Below are 21973 nucleotides of genomic sequence, written 5' to 3'. Positions count from 1 at the left end.
GTGCATTTTAAATTCAGAGTTTGTCCACAACAGTGGGATACTTCCTTTAGAATGTTGCCACATGAAGTCACTTTCATTTTGCCCTCGAGCTGACAATCCCATTATTCTACTAATAGAAACCAGTCTCTTTAAACTGGTTTAGAAAAAGTAGTTTGGTGAAGTAAGGAAAGCCCAGCTGATCCAGCTGCAGCAACAAGCAAACAATAAAGAGACCCCTTTGTCTTTTCATTTGACTGTTGGGAATTCATCAACCAAGTACTTCATTTCTTTATTTGATTGAATTATTCAAACTATTCTAATGTTTCTAGCAAACCCTTTTCATTATCAATTTAATTCAGAATTGAAATAGCACTTAAAGAGAGGACACTCTTGCTTTGAATATTCCACAATGTATTTTATTTAAAATGAAAACACAAATAATATTCCAGGAAGCTGTACATAATAATAATAATAATGGATGACATTGTGATTTATATTTTCGGATTGCCAAAAATGTAACAAGTAAAAAGCGGTAAGTTTAGTCTTGTTTATAAATGTACATATGAATTAAAAAATAATAGTGTTGTATAGTAATATATCCATTTGACACTATATATTTTACAACAAAGTATAAGTAATAAACCAATTCTCTGTTTACATCAAATGTAAAATAATAAATTCCATTTCCTGCTTCCCATGGTGTTGATGCCATTACGTCAATAGTGTCTGTCCGCGGACCAATAAAAAGATGTGGGGCGGGCCCGCACGTGGCAACGTCATTATGATGGTTGGGGAGGCATTGCGGTAGTTGCACCATCTAGTTGTCTTAGCTTAGTTTTCACTAAAAATCAGGACATTCTTATCACATATTTTTATATCACTTCACCTCAGACAAACCTTGGTCCAAATACTGTCTTAACTGTTTTCCTACTAGTGACCTTTTGCCCGAGTAACTGATTATTGCCGCCGTTCGTGAATTAATTCAGGTTACCTTTTTTTTTTTTTTTTTTTTACTAAAAAAAAAACACTTTGTGCTGGGTTAAGGTTTGCTGTTGCTAACCTCCCGCTTCATGTCATCTTCCCCCTTATTACTGCAAAAAGACGGTCATTGCGACACTGTAAAGTGATGAAATTATGGCGCCATGTGCTTTTTAAAATAGGTTTAACATTATATTACAGCCACAGAAAATTGATAGCATTGTTCTAGTCGAGCAAGACTTCCATTCAGAAAAAAGCTGACATAAAACAAAAGCCTTTGTGAAAAGAGTGGTATTTCCAAATTCAGTTTTCATAAACCACTCGGTCCAAGTAAGGTATCTGCTCAAGGTTGAAGGTTGAAGGTTTCTTGCGTGGTCTGTATTTTCTGTCAAAATTATTCAGTTTAGGTTAAACTCAAACCTGACTCCATATTAGTATTTAATCTGACTCCAATTTAGTATAACCTTCGAATATAGGTTGAAAGGGAATTGGTTGCTTGACCATTTGTAATCATTATTATTCTGAGATTTGTTTATTCTATTTATTCTCTCATATTATTGTACTCGTTCACTCAGGTGCTCATGTCGCTCAAAGATATCGCTTTGGCCTTAGAATATCTTAGGGTCACAATCTAAGTACACTTGAACTAAAACCCAATGTTAGCCAGATCTTTAAAGATACAGTTGGTGTGCCCTATGCTCCATTTCCACTGAATTTTAGTCCATTACTAACCTGACGCAGGAAATGCGGTAACAAGGATACAGCGTAATCTACTAGCGTCAATAATTACAGAGTAAAATGGTATAGAATCAAATGTAACAATTTATTAACAGTTAGATAAAAATTTATTATGCCAATTACATAGCCAAATCAAAGATATCAAATCAATACATGACATCAAATTCTCAAAGATGAATTTAAGAGTAAAAGATGCATACCTGACTTTTAGGGAAATACACAGAATAAAGTGTATAGAAATACTTCTTGCTATGGGCTCATTCTGGCAACAGAAGGCCCTGATCCTCTTGCAACATTTTCTTAAGTATCTCAGACCAAGACAAACATCCCCCAAGAGGAAGACAGAGACTAACAATTGGAATTTACATTAACTCAGGTCCCAAACCTGGGTTTACAACTCAATGGCAACAAAAGGTCATTTACATGGAGGACCCTGGGAAAGGGCACTCCCATTACAGTAAGCAAAATATCTCTTAAAGGTCCCATTTTTCGTACTTTTTTAAAGCTTTGATTGTGTTTACAGTTTGCAATATAACATGTGTTTCGCGTGTAAAAAAAAAGTATTTTTCACACAATTCACCTATCTGTATACCGCTGTTTTCACTGTCATAAAAACGGGCTGACGTCTTCCTTGTTCCATAAAGTCCCTCCTTCAGAAATACATAATGAGTTCTGATTGTGCCAGCGGCTCCTATGTTGTGATTCGACACCAGCTTAGAGCACGCTGCCCTCCTGGGAATGCGATTGGGCTAGTTTTGGACTACAGTAGTTTGGAGAAGCAAGTGGGAAGAATTTGTTTTGAAAACCTGGCAATCCTGATCTGAACCATAGAGAGTAAAAGAACGCACATGCTGGAGGTGTACTTATAATCACAGGAGCGTTTTTAATGACGAGATGCGCATGAAAATCGCATTCGATTTTTTTGCACAGCCCTAACATCTAGTTAACAAAGCTAAACAGCGTTGCCCTTTGTGTAATAAGTTACAGAAACTGTTAAATGCACCAACTTAAATAATAAAATACACTTACTGGCTGTGGTCCATAAACAACGCCTTCTCCAGAAAAAAAGGGAACTGCTCCATCTTTCAAAAATAATCTTTGTGCGAATCCGGCATTAAACTGATTGAGATTGAGGAAGCTCGCTGTCCTCAGCAAAATGTGCTGCACATAGTTTTACATGTGGATTATAATTTTCAGGAACCGAGTTAAACAAAAATTGTAACCATTAATCTCCAAGTACAGCGTCCCTGGGAAGGCCAAACAAAGGTGATTGGACTCCAAGATAAAAATAACAGCGTTTCAACGACATGGCGACAAACACAAACGCAACTCTTCCTCTTCTTCGACGGAGCGCAACAAGACCACGCCCCGTTTTTTGTGTATTCCTGTGGGCGGAGGTTAGTCAAAAAACTGTTTTAGTGATGTCATTACTGCAGGAACTAGAGGGATGTAGTCCAAACGGGTCGTTTTTTGTAGGCGAATTCTGTTAAATAAAATATCACGCTTGGCATTGAACTTTGAGCTTTAGGATTTTACAGATATTATTTATACTCTAACAACAACATTACACACTAACTAAAGTTTAAAACATGGGATCATGAAGAACGGGACCTTTAATGCTTAGGATCTGTATTAACTTTTAGCCTACTTTTGTAAGATTGAGACCATTGTACCACTCACCCTGAGAATATAGAAATGATACCAAACATGACTGAAAATATGACTTGCATTCATGTAGAACATTATTGTAACGAGACATTGTGGTGCAACTCCTCCACCAGATTGGGATTGAGAATGTCGTCAGCATTGACCCAGGACTGTTCCTCTGGGCCATACCCCTCCCAGTCGACCAGATACTGAAGTAGACGTCCCCGAAGTCTGGAATCGAACAGCTCTCAGACCTGATACGCCACCTTGCCCTCTACCAAGATGGGTTGGGGGCCCTGATCACCTGACCTCCCCTCTCCCGCCTCACAGGGACTAGAAGCGGGCTTGAGCAGGGAAACACGAAAGGTGGGAGAAATACGGTAAGTACTGGACAATGCTAGATGGAATGAAACTGGTGTAATTTGACATATTTTTTTAAATGGACCCACGTACCTTGGACTCAGCTTTTTGCATGGAAGACAGAGGCATAAGTCTCGAGTGGATAGCCAAACCCATTGACATGGCCTGTAGTCTAAACCAGGACGTCTTTGTCGATCTGCCTGATCCTTTTGATGATGGATTGCATGTTGCAGATGATTATCTGGTTCCAAGTGGCTTCACTTCGGTTGAACCAGTCGTTTACAGCAGGGACATCTGAAGGCTCACTGGACCAAGGAAACAATGGAGGCTGGAATCCAGGAAAGCACTTGAAAGGAGTCAGGCCAGAAGCTGGTTTGAGTATGGAATTTTGGGCGTACTCAGCCCACATAAGGAAGCAGGCCCAATCGCTCTGGTTCTGATTACAATAGGATCTAAGGATTGCGTGTTAGTTCTTGGTTGAGTCGTTCTACTTGACCATTAGTTTGAGGGTGGTACCCCGGGGTTAAACTGACATTAATGTCTAGGGAATTGAAGAATTGCGCCCAAAGATGTGATGTTAACTGAGGTCCGCGGTCAGACATGATGTCCACCGGTAGCCCATATAAACGACCCAATTACATAACAGCTTAGCAGTTTGCATGGTAGTGGGAAGTTTTGGTAATGGGATGAGACGGCAGGCTTTGGAGAATCTGTCTATTATGGTGAGGATGACTGTGTTACCATCTGATTCTGGGAGATCTGTGATGAAGTCAATAGCAATGTGTGACCAGGGTCATTGTGGAACGGGAAGTGGCTGAAGAAGACCTACTGGCATTCGTTTGGGTGTCTTGTTGATGTTACAGATTTGGCATCTCTGGACAAAGGAAGTGGTGTCTTTAATGAGTGTGTTCCTCCAGAAGTGATTTTGCACTAGATGTATGGTGGCAGTAATACAAGGGTGACCAGAACATGGTCATACCTGATCTCACAGTTCGGCAGGAACAAACACCTTGCCTAGAGGGCAATCAGCAGGGACTTCTCTCAGAGCATTCTGTTGTTGGATTTGGGTCATGAGATCCCACTGAATGGGTGCTACAATAACTTGAAAGGACAGAATGGTCTCAGGATTAGCAATGGTTAAATCCTCCTTGAACTGTCGAGACAGTGGATCAGCTTTGGTATTCTTTGAAACAGGACGATAGGTGACAGTGAAGTTAAAGCGAGTGAAAAAGAGTGACCATCTTGCCTGTCTGGGATTGAGTCTCTTTGCTGTGCGAAGGTATTCGAGGTTCTTGTGATCAGTCAGTACTGTAAAGGGGTAGTTTGCACCCTCAAGCCAATGTCTCCACTCCTCAAACGCAGCTTTCATCGCCAGCAATTCTCTTTCCCCAACATCATAGTTATGTTCAGCAGCATTCAGTTTTCTGGAATAGAAAGCACATGGGTACCATTTAGACATGGGACTCTGGCGTTGTGATAGAACTGCACCAAACCCGTTACTGGAGGCATCCACCTCGACCACAAACGGGAGTGAATGGTCGGGGTGATGGAGTATAGGTGCGGAGATGAAGTGCTGTTTCAACTCTTGGAAAGCTTGGCGGGCTGAATCTGACCATTCCAGTCGACGGACCCCTTTGTTGACCATGTACGATAGAGGACTGACAATGGTACTGAATTTATTAATGAAGTGTCTGTAGAAGTTGGCGAAACCCAGGACGTGTTGAAGCTCCTTCAAAGTGACAGGTTCGGGCCAGTTAATTTGTACAATGGAATTAGCCACCAATTCAACAAAACATAAAATACTTACAAATTGGTTCAAGAAAATGTTGGCCAAATCCCATCACAAACTGATGCTCTGTGTCCGAATGGAGGCAAACCCCCATAATATATAATCTATTGCAAAGTCTTGTTTCCCAGAGAGACCAACTCACTATCAGTGCCCCTGGGTTTAAAATGAAATATATTCACATATAATTAAATTGATATACTGCATTGTGTTATTATACATTTGAACATATGAAGCTGCTAAACAAGCATTTAATCCTATTGCGATTCATGTCCATCATTTATCTAGCTAAAAAAAATTTGCCTTAGTCCACATGAATGGGAAATAAGATGGGACTAAGAAATCATGTTGCCATGGCAACAGAAATGAAAACATCAAATATTGATGAAATGCAACAGGAAATGGGGCTTCCTAGAGTTGGGCATATGTCTCATTTTGAGAGCGTGATTGTCTGATTTTGTAGTTAGCACTTGAACAAATGAATTATGTGTGGGCCGAGACTTGCTACCAATCTAGAGCCATCTACCAGGTTTTGTTTTAACCTGTAGGTGCAAAATAAGAAAATATATTATTTTCATTTATTTATTTATTATGTGCCTAGCTTGGAGCTTCAGAAAAACTGTAGGTGAGGGGTGCATGAAGCACCAAAATATATAGATGAAAATAACTGAATGCAAAGCAACAGTGTATATATTAATGTATGAATTACATCCTAAATAGCTGTATAGCTGCATCCCTGTTTTTCATTATGAAACTGTAATCACTGAAACAGGGAAACAAGGTGTAAAGGTTAAAGATCTGGACTGTAAGCCTAAAAAATGGATGGTTCCAATTGAGGGAATTACAGTGGGGAGTTACAGGGTTGCTACCAATCAACTGACAAATGATGAATCTCAATAATTTTTGTGAGTCTTAAGGAACACATTCACATCCAAGGTTTTGTTTTCTTTTACAAGCACAAACTGATCTGTGAAATGAAGCCCCATGGAAGACATTCAAAAAAATAAAAAACACGGTTGCAGGATAAGGTATGTGAACCCTTTTGTCATAAAATGGTATTTGATTTTCAACTACGTCATAGCAATAGATGCATACAATCTGCTGAAACTAATAAGACACAACCAACTATACATTTTCATATGTTTATTGAAGCCGATGTGTAAACGTTCAAAGTGCAGAGTAGAAAAAGAATGTGAATCACTAGACTGGGGGTTGCTTTGATGCCTGAGGCCCAGGACAGCTTGTTATCATTGACACAATTAATAAATTCCCAGTTTATCAGGAGCATATAAGCCCATCTGTCCTCCATTTTAAATTCAAGAGAACTTGGGTGATGCAACAGCACAACGACCCAAAGCACAGGAGTAAATCAACAGCAGAATGGCTTTAACAAAAGAAAATAGGCCTCCTGATGTGGCTCAGTCAGAGTCCTGACCTCAATCCAAGTGAGATGTTTTGGCATGACCTCAAGAGAGCCACCAGGCTTCCCAAGAATATTGCTGACCTGAAAAGTTTTGTGAATAGGAATGGTGCAAAATTCTTCCCAACTGTTGTGCAGATCTGATCCACAACTGAAAAGGTTTGTGGAGGTTATTGTCTCCAAAGGTGGGTCAAACTGTTATTAAATCCACCCTGTACTCTGTAAGTTTACAGTGTGCTCCCAAAAAGCCTATAAAAATGACTTTTTTTATAGGTTTTTTTTTTTTTTTTACCTGACTTTGTCTGTTTTGACTCATCAGATTTAATTTATCCAGCAACCCAGGGGTTCACTTACTTTTTCATGCAACCGAAATCAACATTATCAGCTTGTTATTCTGAGATACAGTATATAATATTAGGATCTTTCAAAATAACATGCCGTATTAGTTTTTAATCAGAAACAGTGCTTCACAGCCATAAGTGCATTTTAATAACTGCTCTTTAATAAGTACATAGAAGAGAAATGGATTTCCCATATAGGCTTTGTAAACGTCCATAGCACTAGCTGGCATTTAACTTCAGTCCATCAGAATATGGTCCCATCAGTCAATAAATATGCAAGTACAGGTAGATGATCAGTCAATCAATGCAGCAAGTAAACAAACAATCACAATATCAAGATAAAGTTTACAGGAATAAGCATTAGGTGTACGATATATCTATATTCCACTGACACTTTCAATATATATATATATATATATATATATATATATATATATATATATATATATATATATATATATTCAATATCTTTAATTTGGCATAAATAGTCTTTTTTTCACATTCAGTGGTCTGTAATGTAAACCCATGACAATGCTGGCTCTTTGTTGTCCGTCTCATCGAGAAGAATCCATTACATAATAACAAAGCAAGATACAGAGCTAAACAGAAACATTCTAGAAACATTCAAGGTAATGCTGACTGACGTCTTTAACAATGCAAAGCCTCGAACATGATTAACTTCATTTTATGCACATATATAATTGAACACTACAGCAGCTGTTTTACAATAAGTTTTCATTTCTTTACAAGTATTTTTTAAGTTTCAATCGGTGCTACCATACATACACATATATAAAATATTTTTGCTTATTGTACAGTCCAACCAAGAAAAATATCACCTTTTTTTTTTTTCAATAACAATCAGGCTTTACAAGGTTCGGTAGTTTAAGATTCAGTGTCATAAATCTATATAGTAATTTAATACATAGTACAGTCTATAGTACTGTTTATACACTATATATTCTCTATAGTGTATATAGTTCAGTCCAACACTTGGCAATACCACAAAAAGGACTGATACAATTAATCCATAGGTTCGGATGTATGTTTAAGGCCATGAAATTCTACAGTCTCAAATTTCAAGAGAAACATTGATTGTTATAAAGAGACACCAAAAAAAAAGCATGTACAAGGCTGCAACACTGAACAACAAAGTGTAATAATTTTCGGATAAGAACAAAACCGTGGACAATAACATCCAAAACCATTTAAGACACTGTAAAGTGAGCCCCTTTGTCCCTAAAAGGGCGTGTCATTTAACTTGACTCCGCCCTCACTCCTAGCCCAACCCTTTCCCCCGCCCACCTGGCGGAGGTGACTGTGGTGCTAGAGTGTTGTAATCTGAGTCAACTCAGAGTTTGAGTTTCCTGTCCCTGGATTGGGTTGAGGCTCAGGGCTGACCAGGGGCAGCTCCATGCCTAGTCATGCGGGGTTACTGTTCCCGTCAGCAGTCTTGCAGTTGTAGGCCACCTCGCGTGCAATGTTACGCATGCGGCCCGACTGCTGCGTGTCAAGCCTAAATGGTGAAGGGTGGCAGAACTCACGGAAGCAGCGCTTGAAGTTTTCGTCGAGGAACGCGTAGAGGACGGGGTTCAGGCTGCTGTTGACGTAGCCCAGGGCAATGCAGAAGTGCATGAACACCACCGTCTGGACGCTACCCAAGTTGAAGCCCAGCGACTGTGCCAGTGCCATGATCTGGATGGGCGTCCAACACACAACGAAGGCCGCGACTACCACTAGAACCATGCGTGTGATGCGCCGAAGGTTGCGATCCTTCTCCTTGGACCCTGATAGGATTCGGACGCTACGGAGGCGCTTCACCATGAGGCTGTAGCACACACTGATGATCGCTACAGGAACCAGGAAGGAGAGCAGGAAAACACACGTCCCGAACACTGGGTCCCAATAACTGCGAGGATCTGGGAGAACCAAGATGCACTCGATGCCTGTGTGGAATGAAAAATATGCATCACAATTAAATTTGTGAATTTAAATTGTATATTATATGAGGTACAGTAGTTAACAGGATGAAGAATTGTAATTTGAGTTTGAATGTAAACAAGTAGAATTACACTGAAATTTAATAATAGTCATAAAACTGTAATTTAACAGTAGAAAAAAAGTAATGTTTGACATATGAAACAAATAAAAACAAAAATAAAAACCTTGAATGCTGGCTTGACAAAGCTTGGATGCAAAAGATGAAAATACTATATTTCGAACAGATAGACAGCAGATGGATGGATGAATGGATTTTAAAAAAATAATCATCAGAAAATCTCTAAAATAAAATATTACAGTGTATTTCATCTACAATTGATGTTAATAGTGCCCTCATTAACATTGAGATCTTTTCAGATTCAACATGGCCTTTTCAGAAAATGTTGTTTTTCACAGTTAATCATTTTCTCCTTGCCACTCCTTTTGACATTTTTGACAGCCTACCTCTGGGAGCATTAAAAGCCTCTCCATTCCTGAGATGTGTGAACTCAGACTTACTGTGAGCTACATCAACACTCCCATGAAACAATCGTTAATGCCAAAAGGTGGTCTTTTACCCATCTTGGCTGAAAAGCATTAGGGTTCTGTTACCCAAACTTCTGAACTGTGGAATCTGGTCTAACATATTTAAGTCTTGAACTGACCACTTAGACAGGAAGAAAACACCAAATTAGTCATCCAGAAAAGAGATTTTATGTTTGAACATTAAACATTTACAGAGGTCCAGACCTCCAGTGAACTACTAGCAGGCTGCAGCCGTGTTTTAGGGGTATGATGGATCACAAAACTCACAGTTCATATCATATTATGGTATTTGAATTGTACATTGAATATTTTATTTTTTATTTTTTCTAAAAAATAAAAAAATAAAAAAAGGTCAGATGGTAGTATTCAGGTAAAAAAAAAAAACAACAACAAACAATTCCTATTATGCTTTTTTAAGTCTTGATTTTGTTTTGGTGGAGTACTAGAACAGGCTCTCATATGAGGTTGTTAAAAAAAAAACATGAACGGCTAAAATACTTTGTGTATCAAATGAAGGCCAGCCTTCTAAAAAACTAAATTTGTCGATATTTGTGATATCACAAATCCCAGAAAATATTCATTGTAGTCCAAACGAGTCGTTCATTGTAGATTTTGAAAAGTGATTTCTGTTAAATAAAATATCTTCTTCTGAAGTGGACTTTGAGCTTTGTAACTTTGCAGGCTAACTAAAGTTGAAAAAGTGAAACAGCATAATAGGACCCCTTTAAATAACATTGCATAGTTTACACTGTATAAATTAAATACATATTTTTTATTGCAAAATTTACAAAAGTTATTCTATTAAGAGCCGGGGGTGGTTTTGATTTGTTGTTTTATTAACATTAATGACACAGACAGCAGAAGGTTTGCTAGGCTGATGTCATTTTAAGACCTGCATGAATCCTGTTTACTGTTACACATGTAAGACATAACAGATAGTGTTTACACGAATACTGATTGAAATTTTAAGAATTGTGTTTGTCTGTTTAAGCACAAGAATGTGCGAAAGAGAACTAAACTCTATGTACCGAACTGCTAAATTATTTTAAATGGAAAGACTTAAAAACTTGTGCTGATGATAAACTAAAATCATCAATCTATGATGGTTAAACTTTGCAAATTTCCGAGGCACATGCATGCCATTCTGTGAGGTGGTCCATATGGATAATGGATCAATTAAAATCAGTTACAACAAAAAAACATTTAGTTTGAAATCTCAATCAATCTTTAAATCACTGGTACAAATTTTTTTACATCATTTTATTATTAACCCATTTTTATGATGACCTTGTTTGAATATTTATATGCACCCCACAATGTAATCTTAGACAGTATATCTCTGTCAATCTTGCTGGAAAAGTTACAGTCTTGTGTAAGTTATGAGTGGATTTTATCACACCTTATCACATGTGCACACAAGTGGCAATCTGCAGTTCGCTGCAGAGAACAGATTCTTCTATACATAACTTTTTTTTTTCATATTGCAGGCATTTCAAAACTGCTTTGTATTCTTTTCATCCAAACCAGTCACTTAAATCACATCAGTAAAACAGCAGGATTTTGACAAGCACAAATCTCCATGTGACTGGTAGAAACAGACTGGTAAAGTAGTTTTGCAACTGGTTGGCATTATATGTGCAAATAACTGAATTACATGCAAACCATGCAACTCTCTGCAATGTTTCTGTAACTACACAATCTCACCAGTATGGAATATGTAATTCTAATTCATCATGTTGTGACCAAGCAACACCCACAGAATTGAGAGCCTTCACAATGATTTACGAATCATTGTTTCAAGTCCACTTGTTTGTTTGAAAGCTATTTTTAGATGGAACAGCTTTGCTAGGAACCTAAACATGGCTTTAACAGCTACACTGCTGGACATTTGTTTACAGACATTCATCCACATCCCTGTACCTATGAATCTCTGTAATCCTCCCTCGCTCTGCTTCTGTCTGTCTTTCCCTGCAGTGTCAAAGACAGCAGAACGCAACATGCATAAAGTGATGAATAAATAAATATGCTGCAGCCTGGCAGTAAAGGAGAGAAGAGAGAGTGTTACGAAAGAAAGCTGTCTGAACATTCTGCTGGGATGAACACTGATCATCTGAGCATTGCGTGTCCAAAGAGTTTGAGTTATTTTCATCTAACTCTATATACAGTAAAGTACACTGGTGTTGGCTGAACCCATTTAAGGGGGCTTCTGCTACCTGTCTTTTATCTCAGCCCCCCAAGGACCTGCATTTTATTCAGCTGTCAGCACCCTTAAAGATCTGTGATTATGTGATTTTCCTTCACGCTTGGTGAACAGAGGTGCAACGGTACATTAAGGAAGAAAACATAATACTTAATGAACTTTTTTAGTGTCATCCAAACAACAACAATAGCAAGCATGAAAATGTGTCTTGAGCAGCTAATAAACATATTACAATGATTTCTGAAGGACAACGTGACACTGAAGAATGGGGTAATGATGCTGAAATTTCAGCTTTGCTAAAAAAATAACCCTTTTTTATTATTGTAATAATATCTGTAACACTTTGTATTGACAGACCATTTTAGACATTCTTCTCACTATAAGTAACATTGCTACTACATGTCAACTATCAGTCATTTAAGTGTAAGCAGACTGTCTGCTTAACATCTGCTAACAACTGTAATGGTTCCCAGTAGGGATGCACCGATCCGATACCTAGTATCGGTATCGGCTCCGATACTGCCATTTTCTGATGGATTGATTATCGGTCAGACTAGACCGATCCAAATCTGATATTCTGTGTATACTATTCTCTGTTATTATTAAGTAAAGTTTTCGTGCACTATATTTCAAGTGTTCTGATGCCATTCCATATTTTAATGTGTGGTATGGGAGAAGTCATTAAATTCAAGTTCATTTAAACTTAACTTCCTCCATTCAGCATTCAAACTGAGTGTCGCGTTCGATTACAAGTCAAAACAATGAAACTCTCTCCAAGAGCACGGTAACTGAAGTTTAATACCATAAAAAGAAAACGCTCAATAAACGATCATACAGATATAATATACTATGCATCAGTATCTCTTCTCTTTGTGCTTTGAAATTTTTTCTTTGTGACTCCATGTTGCTTCAAGTGCATCATTCTGCACACAGAATGCACATAAGCGATTTGTGCTGGTAAGGATTGGGCCTTTCATATGATGATAATTTTGGGCAACGCAAGATTATTAATAGCCTGTCTTGTTTTGTATTATCTATCATATGTTGCTGCCTCCATTACTTTGCTATACATTTAAAAGAAACTTATTTTAATGTATAGTATATACAAACAAAACAAAGAGCAATGTAACATTTTACCAGATTTAGTCCTACACTTATATTTGTTCCATACAAAAATTAAGTTGTGTATATTTAGTAGATTGTGTTAAACACACAAAACAGTGATGATCAGGTCACCACAATGAGGCATAGAAATGTTGATAAAAAATGTATACTTTATATAAAGCAACTGTTTTTAAAATTAACCTCTAACTCAAATGCATGTAAACAATGTGTCCTGTTTCTAAAGTGCTGGTTTAGTGGTGATTATTTCACAAAGAGGGTTCTCGAGATCAGAGAAGGTTTTTCAACACAATACAGCTAAATGGGCTTATCCACTATTCTTCAGGATCTATTAGGTTCCTGAATAATGGATTATGAAAGAGAGGAGGGTGTTGAAGAGATGTCGCAGAGGGCACAGCAGAGATTCAGGACATATACATAAATACAAATGAGTGGACATTAATAGAACAATGGGTAACAGGCCACAAAATATGTGAAGTATATAATAAATCATGAAAAACAAACAAACATTTTTTTTATGACATTTTTTCCCCATGAGATTCACTTTTTCACACACAGACACACACTAAAAACGCATTCAACACTGAACATACTGAATACACACTCACATTTATATATTTAATAAAAAAGCAAGCTCGGCATGGTGTTAAACCTATTTCCTGCTAATACAATTAATGTAGCAAGGCACTTTCATGCTCTTTTCAACTAAAAAGAAGCCTCATTCAATTAGGAAATTGTATTATTATCAAGAGCTCAAAGCCACAGGGAGGAAAGGTCTTTCTGGGTTGCCCATGGTTCTGCTTTCAGAGCAGTGTGCAGAGCAATTACTGTAACCTCAATGGATCCAATAACAGCAAAATGATTAACACTGAAATCCTTTGGATGTGCTTTTTAAAGTCTCTTAATAGTGCATGCATTATTGACAAACAAACCCTACACACATATAAAGTCATATTATGATTCCCCTTTAGGTCTCAGGTGTTGCAATTTGTTATTCGGCATGCTCGTGCATCCTGCGATAGTTGAACGGCTGCTCCCAAATGAATGTTGCATAAATGTTTAATAAAAATTATGAGATAAAAAGGTGCAACACTACTTTAAGCATATGGTGGAAACAAGCTTGAATATATCATCAAGAGCTTTTGTTGCCTAACAATTTTCTGCAAACCATGATACAGTACATACAATAAAGACAGAAAGTGTTAAGTAAGATCAAAGAAAGAAAGAAAGAAAGAAAGAAAGATAGATAGATAGATAGATAGATAGATAGATAGATAGATAGATAGATAGATAGATAGATAGATAGATAGATAGATAGATAGATAGATAGATAGATAGATAGATAGATAGATAGATAGATAGATTGATAGATTGATAGATAGATTCAGAATTACATTTAACAAAATTCAGCTTACTGTTTTTATTGTATCTTTGAACAAATAAATGCAGCCTTGGTGGACATAAGAGCCTTTTGACAGTGGTGTATTTCCAAAATTGAAACCAGATATTCAAAGAATATGATTATAGCACTTACTTTTTGTGCAGGAATAATGTGCAGTTATGGAACTCAAATAAAGTGGTTGCAGAAGATGTAAAGTAAAATTACAAGAAAGAAAAGAAAATAACAAATTAAATAGGGATATTAACTGTTGACACACACACACTCACCATTGTCATTTTCCACATCTCCAAGTACCATAGCTGGGACCCCTATGGCTGAAGCCAAGACCCACACGCATATATTGACCACCTTGGCCTTGTGGGGCGTCCGCATGTCCAGGGCTTTCACTGGGTGGCACACGGCCACGTATCGATCCATGCTCATCACGGTCAAGGTGAACACACTGGTGAACATGTTATAGTAGTCGATGGAGACGACTGCCTTGCACAGGGCATTGCCAAAGGGCCAGAAACCAAGGAATACATCCGTGCCTTGGAAGGGAAGCGTAGCCAAAACCAGCGCATCAGCCAGTGCCAGGTTAAATATATAGATGTTGGTAGCTGTTTTCATCTTGGTATATCTGTGAAAGTGACAGAGAAGGAGACAACAAAAAAGAGAATGAAAATAGAAATCAGGATGAACAGCTAAAAACATTTATCCAGACAACATTTGCATTTGTGAGGAAACAAATCAGTTGTCGCTGCCCTGGGCCATCCGCAACAATGGGACATTTCACATCAAATAGCTTTTTAATGGTTTGTCGGCAATCTCTTGTTTTATTTGCAAGCTTGAACCTGTGATCCCCACTGCAGAAATGCACCAAGATTCATAAACAATTACAAATATGAACAGAGCACTGCCATGACAATGCATGAAAAGCATGAATTATTTGGTTGGCAGATGTTTTATGATGTTTGAGAAAGGTTTATAAGTTGCTGTTCTGTGTCAACAATGCTATCATTCACCACAGCTCCACCTCCACTCAAGATCTAACAAAAACACGGTGAAATGAAAACTCTTTCGCAGGGAGTTCGATTGACCGGTGATCTGATCAGTCATAACACCGAATCCACTTTTGTTCTAAAAAAATAAAATAAAAAAATCAGACTGAAGAATAGGCTGTTGGTGGACTTCGTTCCATACTTGAAACAAGATACTGTACCTTCTTATGTTCATTCACGTTTATTTTGTGCTATAACTAGTGTGACGCCCAGTGGCCGTTTTCTGCTTTGTGTGTGTTTGTGTTTTGATTGCTTGCAGGTGGAAGTTCATTGTGGTGTAATTGGAGGCGCCGGTTTCTGGGTGTTCGCTCCTGATAAAGACTCTTTCCTGTTGGTGGCAGAGGAGACTGGATTTGGTGGCAGACTTTTTAGCACCTTGTCTTAATGTTGGTTAATGGCATGATGGTAAAATAAATGGAGAGGTTTTGGCAATGAATGTACTTAGTCTTCTCCTTATTTGTTGTGATCCTTGGTGTTCGCAACAAATGGGGGCTCGTCCGTAAACGTTTAGTTTTGATTTGGAATTGTGTGAATTTGGTAAAATTTGAATTGGTAAATGTTTTTTTTTTTTTTGGTTTGTCATTGGCCTGGCAGCAGGATTGGTAAGTTTGTTTTGGATTGTGTAAATTTGTAGGAGAGATGAGTACATTTATTAGGCTTATTCGTTAGGTTTTTTCAACTGCTCACAGCTGTAGCTTATTTAGTGGGAACCTTTGAGTTTCGGCTTCAGTGTTAGGATTTAGCGTCATGTCCTTTTCGGGCATGTTGAATTTTTTTTTGTTTTAGTTTGTTATTTTTGAGCAGATCGGTGGTTAGAGCTAAGTCTCGGGAGCACGCCGAGGTTTGAGGGAATCGCCAATTTAATTGGTTGTTCTTTTCGACTTGCGGTATCAGGTGCATAAAAACCCGCCACTGTATGCTTGAAGATTAGGGTCTACTTAGTTTACTTTTTAGGAAGGGTGTGAAGTTGAATCTCTAGGGTGTCCTTTAGTGATGATTTTGCAGTTAGTGAGTATGTAGTAGATTTTAAGTGTATGTTTTTATGGAATTGTGAAGGTATATTTTTTTAAGTATAACATCGATTGAAGTTAGTGAATTTTTTGCAAATCCGTCTGAGCAGGTTCTTAATTTATTAACGAAAGATCAATTGATTGAAGTCGCAGCACATTACGATGTTAACCTTTCTACGAATGATAAAAAGTTAAAAGAGAATATTCGGACCATTGTAAAAATTGCTCTGATAAATCAACATATTATGTCGTCTGTAGCAGAGTCAGATTTACAGATACCGGTGTCCCCTTCGGTAACTGTCATTTGAACAACAAAAAGAATTAGTTCTTCTTCAAATGGAACAGCGTAAAATGGAGTTTAAAATGGAGATAGAGAGACGAAAATTAGAGCAGCAGACCGTATTTGCGCAGCAGGATTTGGAAAAAAGGAAATTAGATTTGGAACAACAGCGGCTTAACCTCATGAAAGAAGGTAGGATGCAAATGTTTGGTGACAGTGTTGTGGGGGAAAGTGACCTGTTTTCTGCTAAGTTTAATGTAGCAGCAAATTTGCGATTGATGCCTTCATTTAATGAGGAAGATGTGGATACGTTTTTCGTGTTATTTGAACGGGTTGCTGATAAACAAAAATGGCCTGAAACTGAACGCACCTTAATGTTGCAATGTGTTTTGACAGGTAAGGCGCAAAGAGTTTATTCTGCATTGAGCGGGGCTGAGAGTCAGAATTATGAGAAGGTTAAAGATGCTGTTCTTAAGGCATATGAAATGATTCCAGAGGCATAGCGCCAGAAGTTTTGTGGGCTTAAAAAACGTTTTTCTCAAACACACGTAGAATTCGTGCGTGAATTAGAGTTGTGTTTCACACGTTGGTGTACTGCTTCGTCTGTTGAATCATTCGAGGATTTGATCAATTTACTAGTTTTAGAACAGTTTAAGAATATGCTTCCTAGTCAAACGGCTATGTATATTGCAGAGCGTAAGGTGTTTATCGCAGCTGAGGCAGCAGTTTTGGCTGACGTATATGAGTTAATTCATAAATCCTGTTTTGATGCTGGCCGGTTGGAAAATGAATACGCAGGCAAAAATGTTGTAACGTCAATCTTCAAATATGTCAGTTATTCCACGTTTTGTAAATACAAACTTTGCTGGTAAACCTGAATTGACGCTAATTTGTAATTATTGCCTTGGTCATGGTCACTGGAAAAAAGATTGCCCGATACTTAAGGCAAAAGATCGCAATCGTTATAGCTTGTCCAATCCGACGGCATTGGCGGCCGCTGTTCCCATGAAAGTTGGTTTAGAGCTCGCAGGTGTGCCCAATGTTGAAAAAACCATCAGTGCAAATTCCGGTTTTTCACCTTTTGTTTCTGAGGGCTATGTATCACTTCCGCAGGGGGAGAAAGTTCCGGTGAAAATTTTGCGAGATACTGGTGCCTCTGCTTCGTTTATTTTGGAATCGGTATTGCCTTTTTCTAATGAAACCTTTACGGGTGGTTCATTGTTGATTTGCGAAATAGGTCTGACTAAAATGTCTGTACCTTTACACAAGGTTTGTCTGTATTCTCATTTAATTCAAGGTGAAGTCGAATTGGGTGTGAGACCAGCTCTTCCAGTGGAAGGAATATCTGTCATTCTGGGGAATAATCTGGCAGGAGAGCGGGTTTGGAGTGACGTGCCATCACCTTTGATTGTTACATCTAAACCTGTTTCTACTGGGGATATAGATGAGAGTATGCAGAGTTTAGCTGACGTTTTTTCAGCATGTGTGGTTACGCGTGCCGCTAGTCGAACAGCTGCAACCGGAAAGAGTGCAGAACTGTCTGTGGTGGATGGAGGCATCATGTGGCCACAGACTCTTCTTTCTGTGTCTCCGGGTGAGTTGATTAAGGAGCAAAAGGCGGATTCTACCTTAAATGCGTTATTTTCACAAGTAATGTCTGATGAAAATGCTGCACAGGGTTATTTTGTTCGTGATGGGATTCTGATAAGGAAATGGACACCTCAAGCTAAAGCTTTCCTGAAGGAGTCAATTGTACAAGTAGTGGTTCCAACGCAATTTCGTTTGATGGTGTTAAAACTTGCTCATGATGACTTTTCGGGACATCTTGGAGTGAAAAAGTCTTATGATCGTGTTATGCGAAATTTTTTTTGGCCTCGCTTAAAACGTGATGTATCTAAATATATTCGAACATGTCATACTTGCCAGGTGTCAGGTAAGCCTAACCAGAAGCCAAGGCCGGTTCCTTTGCGACCGATTCCTGCAGTGTCTGAACCATTTAACCATCTAATTGTAGACTGTGTTGGACCTTTGCCTCGTTCTAAATCTGGCAGTGAATATTTGTTGACCATTATGTGTCATGTTACTCGGTATCCTGCTGCATTGGCATTACGATCAATCACAACAAAGTCTGTGATAAAAGCATTGACCCAACTCATGTCGGTTTTTGGGATACCTAAAATTATACAGTCAGATCAGGGCACTAATTTTACATCTGACACGTTTGAGGAGGTGTTGCGTCAACTAAAGATTAAGCATAATATATCCTCTGCATATCATCCTCAAAGTCAGGGTGCCTTAGAACGCTTTCATCAGTCTTTGAAGTCCTTGTTACGTACTTATTGTACGGAATTAGATCGAGACTGGGAGGAGGGCTTACCGTGGCTTATGTTAGCAGCGAGGGAAGTAACTCAGGAGAGTACTGGTTTTAGCCCAAATGAACTTGTTTTTGGGCATACCGTTCGTGGGCCACTGACTGTTGTGCGAGAGGGCTGGGTACCTACTGAACCACCAAAAAAGTTAACGGAATACGTAGATGGTTTTAAAAGACGACTTTTTGAGGCTGTTAAATTGGCGAAGATAAATCTGGAACGGGCACAATTAAAAATGAAACGACTGTATGATCGCAGAACGGAATACCGTTTTTTTTGTGCCTGTTGTTTCATCACCATTTAAAGCCAAGTTTGCTGGTCCATATACAGTCCTGCGACGGGAATCTGATGAAAACTATGTCATTAGCACACCAGAAAGAAGGTTTAAAACTCAGTTATGTTATGTGAATTTACTTAAACCGTATTATGTGCGGGGGGAACAGGCATCGCCTCATAGAACAGAATCAATTGTCTTATCTGTAGATTATGGCTTAAACAATGAGTTACCGTTAATAGATCATGAGGAAGCTATGGAGCCTGAAGATAGTGTGTTGTGTCCTCGTTTAAGTAATTCAGAAACCTTGAAAAATGTGCCAACATTTTTAGATCATCTTGCTGGGGAAAAACGTGTGGAATTGACAAAGTTAATTCAGGAATATTCATCTCTGTTTACCGATGTTCCTTCTCAGACGCATATAGTGCAACATGATATTGATGTGGGTGATTCCCCTCAAATACGTCAGCGCTTTTATAGAGCTCCTTGGGAAAAAAGAAAACATCTGGAATCAGAGGTTAAGTATCTGCTTGATAATAATCTAGCTGTTCCATCACTGTCAAGTTGGTCATCTCCTTGTTTGCTGGTAAAGAAAAAGGATGGGACATCTAGATTCTGTACAGATTATAGAAAATTAAATGCAATCACTAAACCAGATTCTTTTCCGCTACCACGTATAGAAGATTGCGTGGATCAGTTGGGCACAGCGAAATATCTTAGCAAGTTTGACTTGTTAAAAGGATATTGGCAAGTCCCATTGACCGAGCGTGCTCGTGAAATCGCTGCGTTTATAACTCCAGATGGTGTATATTCATATAACGTTATGAGTTTCGGATTGCGAAACGCACCTGCCACATTTCAACGGTTAATGAATTTTGTGGTAGCCGGGCTTGAGGGGTGTGCTGTTTACTTGGAAGATTTGGTCGTGTATAGCGATTCATGGGAAGAACATCTATTCCGAATTCGGTCCTTGTTTGATCGCTTGAAAGAGGCTCATCTCACAGTGAACCTAGCGAAGTGCGAGTTTGCTCGGGCTAGGGTGACTTATTTGGGCAAGGTCGTTGGTCATGGCGTTGTTCGACCGGTGACTGCAAAAATTGAGGCAATCCTGAAGTATCCTCCACCATGTACAAAGCGGGAATTGATGCGTTTCTTAGGTTTGGTGGGGTACTATAGGAGTTTTTGCAGGAATTTCTCAGAAATTGTTGCCCCATTGACTGATTTATTGAAAGCATCACGTACCTTTGTTTGGAGTTTAATCTGTCAAAATGCTTGAGAATGTCAAAGCGCTGCTTACTAATGCTCCAGTGCTTGCCGCTCCTCAGTGGGATAGACCGTTCAAAATGCATGTTGATGCTAGTAAGGTAGGGGCGGGAGCTGTCCTTTTACAGGATGATGACTGGGGAGTTGAGCGTCCGGTATGTTTTTTTTCTAGAAAATTCTTGTCATATCAGCTGAATTATTCATCTATTGAAAAGGAGGCATTGGCATTGGTTTGGGCGCTTCAGCATTTTGATGTGTACGTGGGAGGGGGTGGTATGACCGTTGTGATTTATTGTGACCATAACCCCCTTACGTTTTTGACGACCCTTCAGAATCCTAACCAAAGGTTGATGCGCTGGTCACTGTTCTTGCAACCTTATAATCTGGAGATCCGTCATATAAAGGGAACGGAAAATGTGTTGGCGGACGCATTGTCCCGTGCACCGGTGTCTTAAGAATCAATGTGATAATATATTGTGGTGTTTGTCATTCTTGTTGTTCTTCCTAGGTCCCCGTTGTGATGGTGTTGCAGTTTAGGAGATGTTTTCGGATATGGCGTTGCATTGACATTCATGTTTCATCACGCAGGGTGATTATGGGGGTAAACTTTGAACTTAATTCTTAAAGTTTATTTTAGATGAGAGTATGCAGAGTTTAGCTGACGTTTTTTCAGCATGTGTGGTTACGCGTGCCGCTAGTCGAACAGCTGCAACCGGAAAGAGTGCAGAACTGTCTGTGGTGGATGGAGGCATCATGTGGCCACAGACTCTTCTTTCTGTGTCTCCGGGTGAGTTGATTAAGGAGCAAAAGGCGGATTCTACCTTAAATGCGTTATTTTCACAAGTAATGTCTGATGAAAATGCTGCACAGGGTTATTTTGTTCGTGATGGGATTCTGATAAGGAAATGGACACCTCAAGCTAAAGCTTTCCTGAAGGAGTCAATTGTACAAGTAGTGGTTCCAACGCAATTTCGTTTGATGGTGTTAAAACTTGCTCATGATGACTTTTCGGGACATCTTGGAGTGAAAAAGTCTTATGATCGTGTTATGCGAAATTTTTTTTGGCCTCGCTTAAAACGTGATGTATCTAAATATATTCGAACATGTCATACTTGCCAGGTGTCAGGTAAGCCTAACCAGAAGCCAAGGCCGGTTCCTTTGCGACCGATTCCTGCAGTGTCTGAACCATTTAACCATCTAATTGTAGACTGTGTTGGACCTTTGCCTCGTTCTAAATC

General features: G+C 38.8%; 1 protein-coding gene and 1 long non-coding RNA gene across 2 annotated transcripts in view; one reads left to right on the top strand and one right to left on the bottom strand.

Moving 5' to 3' along the window:
- The window catches only part of LOC132117693 (uncharacterized), a 164007-nt gene that overhangs the window by 7757 nt on the left and 134277 nt on the right, over positions 1–21973 (top strand). The gene's annotated exons all lie outside the window — the stretch shown is intronic.
- oprl1 (opiate receptor-like 1) overlaps positions 7353–21973 on the bottom strand; it is a 69048-nt gene continuing 54427 nt past the window's right edge. The window contains exons 3-4 of the mRNA XM_059527493.1: positions 14766–15118; positions 7353–9195 (exon numbers count right to left, since the gene is read on the bottom strand). Coding sequence (XP_059383476.1) covers positions 8672–9195; positions 14766–15118 — 877 coding nt within the window. The 3' untranslated portion in view covers positions 7353–8671. The remainder of the gene's footprint in view (positions 9196–14765; positions 15119–21973) is intronic.

Source organism: Carassius carassius, chromosome 37 (assembly GCF_963082965.1).
Source record: "Carassius carassius chromosome 37, fCarCar2.1, whole genome shotgun sequence".
NCBI classification, from domain to species: Eukaryota; Metazoa; Chordata; class Actinopteri; order Cypriniformes; family Cyprinidae; genus Carassius; species Carassius carassius.
This window is presented reverse-complemented; position numbering and strand designations above follow the sequence as displayed.